The 11,389-nt window shown below is 45.9% G+C and overlaps 1 protein-coding gene across 4 annotated transcripts in view; it reads left to right on the plus strand.

Moving 5' to 3' along the window:
• The first annotated feature begins 5,624 nt into the window (after positions 1-5,624).
• LOC106603023 (uncharacterized) overlaps positions 5,625-11,389 on the plus strand; it is a 38,695-nt gene continuing 32,930 nt past the window's right edge. The window contains exons 1-8 of one of the 4 annotated variants that reach the window (XM_082974437.1): positions 5,625-5,797; positions 9,258-9,826; positions 9,948-10,009; positions 10,134-10,172; positions 10,277-10,377; positions 10,487-10,530; positions 10,653-10,769; positions 11,246-11,371. In XM_082974437.1, the coding sequence (XP_082830563.1) occupies positions 9,290-9,826; positions 9,948-10,009; positions 10,134-10,172; positions 10,277-10,377; positions 10,487-10,530; positions 10,653-10,769; positions 11,246-11,371 (1,026 nt within the window). In that variant the 5' untranslated portion in view covers positions 5,625-5,797; positions 9,258-9,289. Of the gene's footprint in view, positions 5,798-8,153; positions 8,304-8,326; positions 8,456-8,480; positions 8,503-9,257; positions 9,827-9,947; positions 10,010-10,133; positions 10,173-10,276; positions 10,378-10,486; positions 10,531-10,652; positions 10,770-11,245; positions 11,372-11,389 lie in introns of those variants that run through there. The other 3 variants (XM_082974435.1, XM_082974436.1, XM_082974438.1) reach the window with 3 other exon arrangements.

An 11,389-nucleotide genomic window follows, 5' to 3' on the forward strand; every position in this document is an offset into this window, starting at 1 on the left:
CATTAGCATGTGACGTTCAGAACTAACATACCCCCCGCAAACTTCCGGGGAATTTACTAACAATTTACTAAATTACTCACGATAAACGTTCACAAAAAGCATAACAATTATTTTAAGAATTATAGATACAGAACTCCTCTATGCACTCGATATGTCCGATTTTAAAATAGCTTTTCGGTGAAAGCACATTTTGCAATATTCTAAGTACATAGCCCAGCCATCACGGGCTAGCTATTTAGACACCCGGCAAGTTTAGCCTTCACCAAAATCAGATTTACTATTACAAAAGTTTGATTACCTTTTGTTGTCTTCGTCAGAATGCACTCCCAGGACTGCTACTTCAATAACAAATGTTGGTTTGGTCCAAAATAATCCATCGTTATATCCGAATAGCGGCGTTTTGTTCGTGCGTTCCAGAAACTATCCGAAATGGTAAATCAGGGTCGTGCGCATGGCGCATTTCGTGACCAAAAAATTCTAAATATTCCATTACCGTACTTCGAAGCATGTCAACCGCTGTTTAAAATCAATTTTTATGCAATTTATCTCGTAAAAAAGCGATAATATTCCGACCGGGAATCTCCTTTTCGGCAAACAGAGGAAAAAACACAAAGACGGGGGCGGCCAGTGCACGCGCCTAAGCCCACAGTCCCTTGATCGGCCACTTGAGAAAGGCGATAATGTGTTTCAGCCTGGGGCTGGAATGACGACATTCAGGTTTTCCCGGGCTCTGAGAGCCTATGGAAGACGTAGGAAGTGTCACGTTAGAGCAGAGATCCTTTGTAATGGATAGAGATGGCAAAGAAGTTCAAGAAATGGTCAGACAGGGTACTTCCTGTACAGAATCTTCTCACGTTTTGGCCTGCCAAATGAGTTTTGTTATACTCACAGACACCATTCAAACAGTTTTAGAAACTTTGGAGTGTTTTCGATCCAAAGCTAATAATTATATGCATATTCTAGTTTCTGGGCAGGACTAATAATCAGATTAAATCGGGTACGTTTTTTATCCAGCCGTGAAAACACTGCCCCCTAGCCATAACAGGTTAAGTAGTACTTTCAAGTATTTTTACATAAGTACTTTACACAACTACTATTTTTTGCTAATAAATGATCATTATTTGGGAAAGGGAAAAGGGGATACCTAGTCAGTTGTACAACTGAATGCCTTCAACTGAAATGTGTCTTCCACATTTAACCCAACCCCTCTGAATCAGAGCGGTGTGGGGGGCTGCCTTAATCGACATCCAAGTCTTCAGCGCCCGGGGAACAGTGTGTTAACTGCCTTGCTCAGGGGCAGAACGACAGATTTTTACCTTGTTAGCTCAGGGATTTTGATCCAGCAAGATCATTCAGAGTTTGTGACTATTTACCCACGCAACAGGGGTACAACATAGCAATTGCCAATGTAATTCACTGTATATGGAATAAATATTGAACTGTCAAGGAACATTTCTAGGCTATTACCTAGGGTGTCTACTAACCAAATATGTTTAGTTTTGGAGGGGGACTGTGTTGTACGGATTGTCGCTGGCTTTTTACTCCTCCCCTTCCACAGCCCCAAATGCAATACACTCTATTGGACTGTCTGCTACCTGTCCCAGCTAAAGTGCGGTGGAAAAGCCAAGTTATAGGAAGTGATACTAATTGAGTGTATGTAAACTTCTGACCCACTGGGAATGTGATGAAAGAAATAAAAACTGAAATAAATCCTTCTCTCTACTATTATTCTGACATTTCACATTCTTAAAATAAAGTCTTGATCCTAACTGACCTAAAACAGGGAATTTTTACTCTGATTAAATGTCAGGAATTGTTTAAATGTATTTGGCTGTTTTTGTATGTAAACTTCCGACTACAACTGTATGTACAGTTTACACGGAGAGTGCATAGAACTAGGAAGCATCATTCGACATGTTCCTGCACGGTGTCTTTGAAGAGGTTAAGGACAAGCTTGCTGCTCGGAAGTTACCCACGGATCTTGACTCCCTCATCTCTTGACCATCTGCATCGTTGGCCGATTGCGGAAACGACGGATGGAGAGGAAATTCCATTTCGCTCACACGTCCAGGGATTCAACCTCGCCTCCGAGTCATCCCGGAGGTCCCCGACGTTCCCGTTGCCGAGAGCACCCAACGTTTCCCGACCTTCCTCGAGAGTCACCAAAGACAGCCAAGGCACTGTTTCCCGAGCCTATGCAACTAGGCAGAGCTAGGCTGTCGCCAGCAGAATGGCAACACAGGATCAAGACAAGGAGCTGTCTGTATTGCAGGACTTTTGGTTATTTTGTGTCCTCTTGCCCTGTAAAAGACCAGGCCCACCGGTAGGAGCGAGTACTCTGGTGGGCCATATGGAGAACTTTTCTGCTTCCCTTACTTGCACCCCTTTTCATGTCATTCAGCTGTGGGGAAACCAGTCCAAATGTCTCCGGGTCCTCATTGACTCTGGGTCCTATGAGTGCTTTTTGGACGCCACACTGGCTTCCGAGCTGAACATCCCCACTCAGCCCCTCTCCATTCCCATAGATGTTAGAGCGCTGGACGGGTGCTCCATAGGTCAGGTCACCCACAACACCACTTCCATCAACCTACGTGTGTCAGGGAATCACAGCTAGACCATTCAATACCTGCTCATCAAGTCCCCCCAGATTCCCATGGTTTTGGGATTCTCCTGGCTCCAGCGAAACAGTCCCCTCATCAACTGGTCTGCGGGTGCTATCATGGGCTGGAGTCCATTTTGCCACGGCCATTGTCTGAAGTCGGTGCAACCTGCCCCGGGATATCTTCCTGGGGGCTCGGAAGTTGCTCCGGACCTCTCCGCCATTCCCGCGGAGTACCAGGACCCTCTAGGAGGTGTTCAGCAAGTCCCTGGCCACTTACCTTCCACCGCACCGCCCCTATGACTGCGGGATTGACCTTTTCCCTAGCACCACGCCACCCCGGGGACGTCTGTACTCTCTGTCGGAACCAGAGACCAAGGCTATGGAGACCTACATTGGGGACTCCCTAGCTACAGGATTTATCTTTCTTTCTTCCTCTCCCGCTGGCGCAGCTTTCTTCCTTGTGGAGAAAAAGGACAAGACCCTGCGCCTGTGCATTGACTACCGGGGACTCAATGACATTACTGTGAAGAACCGTTATCCGCTACCAGTCATTTCCTCGGCCTTCGAGCTGCTCCAGGGGGCCACTGTTTTCTCCAAGCTGGATCTACGAAACGCCTACCACCTGGTGCGGATACGAGAGGGAGACGAGTGGAAGACCGCTTTCAACACGGCCAGTGGCCACTACGAATATCTGGTCATGCCCTTTGGCCTAACCAACGCCCCTGCCATGTTCCAGGCTCTGGTGAATGATGCTCTCCACGTGATGCTTAACCGGTTTGTCTTCGTCTACGTTGATGACATCCTCGTCTTCTTCCACTCCTCCCAAGAACACGTGCTCCATGTCCGACAGGTTCTCCAGCGCCTTCTGGAGAACCAGTTGTTTGTTAAAACGGAAAAGTGTGACTTCCATCGTTCCACCATTCCCTTTCTTGGCTACACCATCTCTGCTGGGAGTTTCCAGTTGGATCCCGAGAAGGTGAGAGCGGTGGAGGATTGGCCCTCAGCCCACGTCCAGGGTGCAGCTGCAACGCTTCCTGGGGTTCGCCAACTTTTATTGCTGCATTATCCGGGGTTACAGCAACCTGACCTCCCCCCTGTCTGCACTCACTTCTACCAAGGTTCCGTTCACGTGGTCCTCTGCTGTTGACCGGGCGTTCCGGGACCTTAAACACCACTTCACCACTGCTCCAATCCTGGTTCACCCTGACCCTTCCCGTCAGTTCATGGTGGAGGCCGATGCTTCGGATGTCGGAATGGGGGCTGTTCTGTCCCAACGTTCTGCCCTGGACCTTAAGCTACATCCCTGCGCCTTCCCACCGCCTCAACGCCACAGAGAGGAACTACGATGTGTGGAATCGGGAGCTTCTCGCGGTGAAGGAATGGAGGTGTTGGAGGAATGGATGCACTGGCTAGAAGGGGCGGAACATCCGTTCATTGTGTTCATTCATTCACTGGGGTATAGGGAAGGCGCAGCGGTCCCAGCCAAGCTCTGGGGGGGCAGATAACCGGATGTTTGTGCCTGACGCTGTCCGCTCTGCGTTCCTGGAGTGGGCCCATTCCTCTAGGCTTGCCTGTCACCCAGGCTCTCGTCACACCCTGGCCTTAGTGCGACAATTCTTTTGGTGGCCGACAATGGTTCCGGATGTTGCCGCGTTTGTCACTGCCTGCACGGTCTGCGCACAGAACAAGACTCCTCGACAAGCTCCGGCTGGTCTTCTCCAACCACTGCCTGTCCCTCACCGTCCCTGGTCCCATACCTCCCTGGATTTCGTCACAGGTCTCCCCCCGTCTGAGGGCAACAATGCCATGCTGACTGTGGTCGACCAGTTTTCCAAAGCCGCCCATTTAATTCCTCTCCCCAAACTATCCTCGGCCAAGGAGACAGCCCAGCTTATGGTGCAGATCTTCTGGATCCACGGACTCCCGGTGGACATGGTCTCCGACCGGGATCCGCAGTTCTCGTCCCGGTTCTGGAAGGCATTCTGCACACTCATTGGGTCGTCGGCCACCCTGTCTAGATTCCACCCCCAGTCCAACGGCCAGTCGGAGCGAGCCAACCAGGACTTAGAGACGACTCTTCGCTGTCTAGTCTCCGCCAACCCTACCACCTGGAGTCAGCAACTGGTATGGGTTGAGTACGCTCGCAAAATACCTTCCTTGCTCTGCTACGGGTTTCTCTCCCTTCGAGTGTTCCTTGGGAAATCAGCCTCCGCTCTTCCCCGAGCAAGAGGAGGAAGTCAGCAATCCCTCTGCCCAGATGTTCATCCGCCTCTGTTGCCGTACCTGGAAGAGAGCTCGGGTCGCTCTGTTGAAGACCACTTCCAGGCATAGGCGACAAGCGGATTGCCACCGGACCCCTGCTCCATGCTATCGGCTCGGGCAGAGGGTATGGCTCATCACCCGGGACCTGCCACTCCGGGTGGAGTCCCGTAAACTTTCCCCCCGTTTTTTCGGCCCATTCCCCATCTCTAGAGTCCTTAGCCCCACAGCTGTTCATCTTTTGTTACCCCATAACCTCCGTGTTCACCCTACTTTCCATGTGTCTAGGATTAAGACCGTGTCTCACAGCCCTTTGTCTTCTGTTTCCAGGCCCACCCCTCCTCCCTGTGTCATAGATGGCCATCCGGCATACACGGTGAGACGCCTCCTGAGTGTTCGACCACGGGGCAGGGGTTTCCAGTACCTGGCTGACTGGAAGGGTTATGACCCGGAGGAGAGGTGCTGGGTCCCCGCTAGAGACATCCTAGACTCAGCCCTCATCGCCGACTTCCACTGGCACCCCGGTTAACTAGGTACGCGCTCAGGTAGGACGCCAGGTGGTGACCCTAGAGGGGGAGATACTCTCACACCCTGATCTGTTTCACCTGTTTTTGTGATTGTCTCCACTCCCCTCCAGGTGTTGCCTATCTTCCCCATTATCCCCTGTGTATTTATACCTGTGTTCTCTGTTTGTCTGTTGCCAGTTCGTCTTGTTTGTCAAGTCAACCAGCGTTTTTGTTTCTCAGGTCCTGCTTTTCCCAGGCTCTCTTTTTCTCGCCTCCTGGTTTTGACCCTTGCCTGTCCTGACTCTGAGCCCGTCTGCCTGACCACTCTGACTGCCCTGACCCTGTGACCCTGACCCTGCCTGCCGACCTGTACCTTTGCCCCACCTCTGGATTATGGACCTCTGCCTACCCTGAGCCTGCCTGCCGTCCGGTATGTTTGCCCCACCTCTGGTTTACTGAACCCTGCCTGCCTTGACCTGTCTATTGCCTGCCCCTGTTGGATTATTGAACCATTGTTAATTCGACATTGTCTGCATCTGGGTCTTACCTTCAAACCTGATAGTATGTGTGTGTACATGTATGCGTGTGTGTGCAGGACTGTCAGTGTAGGTGTATGTGAGTGTCTGTCTAGAGATCTGTGAGTGGCATTTAGTCAGTGCAGATAATCAGTGCAGATACACTGTGGGTGAGGGTGGCCAGCCATCACCTAGCTGTTGAAATGTCTCAGTGCTTGGGCAAAGAAGCTATTTAGAAGCCTGTTGGTCCGAGACTCAATGCTCCGGTACTGCCTGCCGGACGGTAGGGGAGAGAACAGTCGGGGACGACGCAACGTGGAGTGCCTGGATACAGCCCTTAGCCGTGGTATATTGGGCATATGCCACAAACCCCCGAGGTGCCTTATTGCTATTATAAACTGGTTACCAAGGTAATTAGACCAGTAAATAGTATTTTTTTTCACACCCATGGTATACGGTCTGATATGCCACAGTTTTAAGCCAATCAGCCTTCATGGCTCAAACTACCCGGTTTATAATGAACCAATAAGGCCCGAGCGGGTGTGGTATTGTGGTGGCTAATTTCTGCATTACCAAATGAGGAGAGTTACAAATTTCACACACAAGTCAGTTATACTTAAAACGACATCTTTAATAATTAAGATGCTTTTGCAAAAGCACTTGACCTTCAATGAACCATTGAAAAGTGATTACACAAAAGTACAAAGATCTTTTATACCCAAGACTCACCCCTCTCAACATACATGACGAACAACAGATCTTAGGAACAGTTCACAAAGGTTAAGTTCTGTTTGAAAGATATCTATAAAACATAGCAGACAGCAACTGCTGTATCAACAGTGTTCATTGTATAGACCAGTATCTGGTCCTCCTACCCCAAACTGGAACCGTTTCTCCCTGGTACGGTATAGAACAGAACCATTAGCTCATCCAATGGCATAAATCAATTGACAACTCTAGATACTCCCATCTCAAGTAAACCCCCTCTTGACTCCACTCCTGGACAAGCTCACTGAGGGGAGTGACTTGCGCACAGACATTGTGGAGACAAATAATTGGTTCCCCATTTATCACGCCATCTCTTCACATGGTTTAAGAATAGGTAAAGACACATTCACATATGAATACTCTGTTCCATTTTGACTTCTCCCCTCTCTGGGCCCCAAGTGACTAAGCCCTAGCTAAGGGAAAACTGTCAACACCAGAGTCCAAAGGGCACACCATCCTAATGACAAGTATCTCACATAAGCATATTATGCTAATAAAACATCTTAATTATCTATGTTCCCCAACTAATTCTGATTCATCCGCCACAGTATATGGCCAGTATACCGTGGCTAAAGGCTGTTCTTATGCACGACGCAACACGGAGTGCCTGGGTACAGCCCTTATCTGTGGTATATAGGCAATATACCACAAACCACCGAGGTGCCTTATTGCTATTATAAACTGGTTACCAAAGTAATTACAGCAGTAAAAATTCATGTTATGCCATTTATTTTGACTGCTTTTAGCCAATCAGCATTCAGGGCTCAAACCACCCAGTTTAGAATACCAGGTATGGCATGTGTTGAATAGTTGTTTCTGTTTGGCTTGAAGGGCATTCTACACCGCACGGTATATCAGCATGGTAGAATTCAATGGCTATAGTTCATTCTTACATGTTCTGTTTGAGCCGATTTTGAAGGCAAAGGTCAATTGAAAACATTATTGGCATTGTTCAATTTGATTTTCATAATAGCAAGCCAGGACTGACAGTTTGCTAAACTAAGAAGTCTGTTTGATTAAAAAAAAAAAAAAAAACATTTTAGTAATTTAGCAGACACTCTTATCCAGAGCGATTTACAGGAGGAATTAGGTTTAAGTCCCTTGCTTTTACTTCACAAATGTTTCTCTATAAGCCAATATGTAATTTATAGGCCTACAGTTTATTGCATTCAGGGCTATGGAGTAGAGTGGAGTAGAGTGTTGCTGTGTATTTAGACGAGTCCTCCATGAAATAACACCATATGTAGATTCTACTGAAAAGTATTCCCAACCCCACTTTTACATTGACACATAATATACTTTTTTTTCTCTATAAACCAATAGGTATTTCATATACAGTGTATTGCATGGGGGCATTTATTTAACTTTGAAAATTAAAAAGAAGAAAACAATACATTTAATGCAAATTTCACTTAAATATGAATCATAGTTCAAGTTTAGACAATTATTTTTCAAATATCATGAATAAATACATTAATGTAATTACGTGGGAACTTTTATTATGAACATTTTCTAAATTCCGAAACAGGGAAGTATTTTGTTTAATGTCGCTGACAAGACGCTGGTAGATGGAATAGTTACACATATCTTTGTTGAGACTGTAACGTTAGCCACCTAAGTTTACAAAATACCTGAAAGGGGACTTCTTAAAAGGTATGTTTTGCAGCATTCGCCATTTGTATTTCATGTGGTAGTTGAACTGGATGTATAAACTTTCACCCCGAAACTATCTTGCTAGAAAGCTATGGTTAGCTTCTTGCTAGCTAGTTTCCAGGCTGTGGTCAGCAAGGCAGCGTTCTTCAGCGGTGCGTGCAGCTAGCTAACAATAATGCACTAACTTTATAGTTACATGGTACATACTTGATAGCTAATCTTTATTCATCAGGGGTGAGAAGATATTGGGGTTTCGTTTTTCAGAGTTAAAGATGCATAGTTAGCTAGTTAATAGTAACTGGCTGTTATTGTGCCGAGGCCTTCGGCGAAGGCCCATTCGCTGTAACTAGCTACTTTAGCTAACGTTAGCTTGCATCTACGTTGTTCTGGGCTGGGAAACGTATTATTATTTCGTATTGTTATTTAATACCACCGTGAAATGCTTACTTACAAGCCCTTAACAACAATGCCGTTCAGGAGATAGTTAAGAAAATATTTATGAAATAAACTAAAGTAAAAAATGTATAACACAATACAATTACATAACAATAACGAGGCTATATACAGGGGCTACCGGTACCGAGTCAATTTGCGGGGTTACAGGTTGGCCGAGGTCGTTTTTACATGTAGGTTGGAGTAAAGTGACTATGCATAGATAATAAACTACGAGTAGCAGCAGTGTAAATAGTCCGGGTGGCCATTTTATTAATTGTTCAGCAGTCGTATTGCTTCGGGGTAGAAGCTGATGAGGAGCCTTTTGGACATAGACTTGACGCTTCGGTATCTTCTTGCCGTGCGGTAGCATAGAGAACAGTCTATGACTTGGGTGACAGGAGTCTTTGACCATTTTTTGGGACTTCCTCTGACAACGCCTAGTGTATAGGTTGCCGTAGACATGTTCATAGGTTACATCTTCAGTTGAAATGACTGAACACCATTTTCCCCCAATTTCAGAATAAACTTCTCTGTGCCCTGACGGTTTGAGGATGGAGGACAGTGAGGGTCACAGCTCTGCACACCAAGGATCTGGTGATGGAGCGATGAGCACCATGAACTTATATGCCACTCTGGGGCTCTCTCCAGAAGACGTGGATGCTCTGGCCCAGATTCCAGAGAATGAGATCAGTGTGGAGACGTTACCCTATCTGATAATGAAACTGAAGGCCAAACGAGCCAAGCAAGAGGAGCAGGGACAGGCCTCCCCAAAAGGAGACAGCTGTCAGGAGGATACAGATGATGGAGACCTTAGCAAACGAGACAGTCCCCCTGCAGTCCCTCGTCGGTCAAACAGCCATTGTGACACTGATTATAGGAGAGTGGAGATTCACAGTCGACCGGGGCGGCGACCACAGCGGACTGAAGCAAGGCGAGGTTCCCGTCACACTAGGCCCCCAATTGAAAAACCATCCGACAGCCAGCAAAAGATTCCTTTCTCCTATCAAGTGGATGATTTTCATGGAGTTGTGCCCAAGATTTACCCACACACATGCTCTCTATGCTTATGCATGTTGAATTCTAATAAGGTAAGCTTTGTTATATTTCAAAACTCTTGCTGTTGGACTGTTTCTATATCATTTTAATCAGAACACTCAACCTTCCATGAGGGCATTAATTTAGCCTAATATGGGTTCGTTTTTTTCACAGACATGGAAGGAACATCTCAATGGATTACGACATGCGGATGGCTGTCTAGAACTCTCGCGTCTGTAAGTGTTTTCATGCAAAGTAAAACATTTAGAAACTGGACTGATACAGTTCACAAAATCAATTGGGATATTTTCTATAACAAGGTTTTATTCCATTTCGTTTTTTCTTTTCTGTTTTCTACAGATATCCAGATTGGAAAACACATGATACCCGGAAGGAAATGTGAGGGGAATGAAATTCAGCTTCATGTTGAAAACAGGCATGTTATGATGTAAAACCATTAGCTGTTCCTCTTCTTACTTAGCACTGTTTACGTTATCTTCCAGGTCCGACCCCATCCCAAGTAGAGATGCTATTTCACCGCCCAGGAGAACGCCACGTCCTGCTATGCCTTACAAGAGACAACATAGCTCAGACCGCGTAGGAGGTGATAACCCCAGTCCCGTTCCAAAGTCAAGTTTGATCCAGACCAAATAAGGTCCAATTGCAAACCACTTGAAAATAGATAATATCTCCTTTCATGTTTTCATCTTTAGGTGAAGTCTGGTCTGCACCAGAAAGACACCATTTGAAGCCCAAGGTAATGATGCCGCTTTTGTGGCATTGTTTTCTTATAAATGGAGCATTTTAATTCACTTCTTATGATGTTGTTTATTTGCTTAAAGCTACATGCTTGAATGTGTGATTTATATTTTGCTTCAGGCTGGCACAAAGGTGGTGGTTACAAAATTTCCCCTTGGCTCTGTTGGTGTAGAAGACTTGATGGCTTTGGCTAAGCCATTCGGCACAGTTGTAAAACATCTGGTGTTCCCCTGCAAGGTAAGTTCACAAATTGATAAGAAAAACGGAGTAATAAACACTCTAAACTCTTAAACATGCACTATGCAGAAATCGCTCTGCCATTTCCTGGTTGCTAAAATTGTAATAGTTCACCTAATTTCAGTGTATGTGACAAAACAAGTAAGTATAGTGTAGAGAATCATTGTGCCATCTAAACCTCTGTGAAACATATATTTTCAATAACCAAAAATACTATTTTTAGTTGTTTGAAGCTGGAGTACAAAAGTAAAAGACGGGAAGTGGGGAAGCATAGAAATAGCACACACAGAACAGATCTATCGATTCTTAGACTTGCTTTCAATGAGAATGACAGAGCTATATCTAATTTCTATGTGAATTTGGTTGGGTCGCCCAAAAACTTACATGTTGCAGCTTTTAACATTCTCTCTCTTAAAAAAAGTTACATCTGTAGTTGAATGTCTATTGGATGATTCGGTATTGTATTTTTGTTACAGGGCTTCCTGGAGTTTGATTCTCACAAAGAGGCTGTCAATATGGTGAATCACTTCAGTGAAAACCAAGCTTTCGTGAAGGAAATTAAGTTGAATCTGTACCTGTCACCTATGGTGTGCAGTATTCATGTAAGTGCATCTGCCTCT

The sequence above is a fragment of the Salmo salar genome, chromosome 04, assembly GCF_965601325.2.
Source record: "Salmo salar chromosome 04, fSalSal1, whole genome shotgun sequence".
NCBI classification, from domain to species: domain Eukaryota; kingdom Metazoa; phylum Chordata; class Actinopteri; order Salmoniformes; family Salmonidae; genus Salmo; species Salmo salar.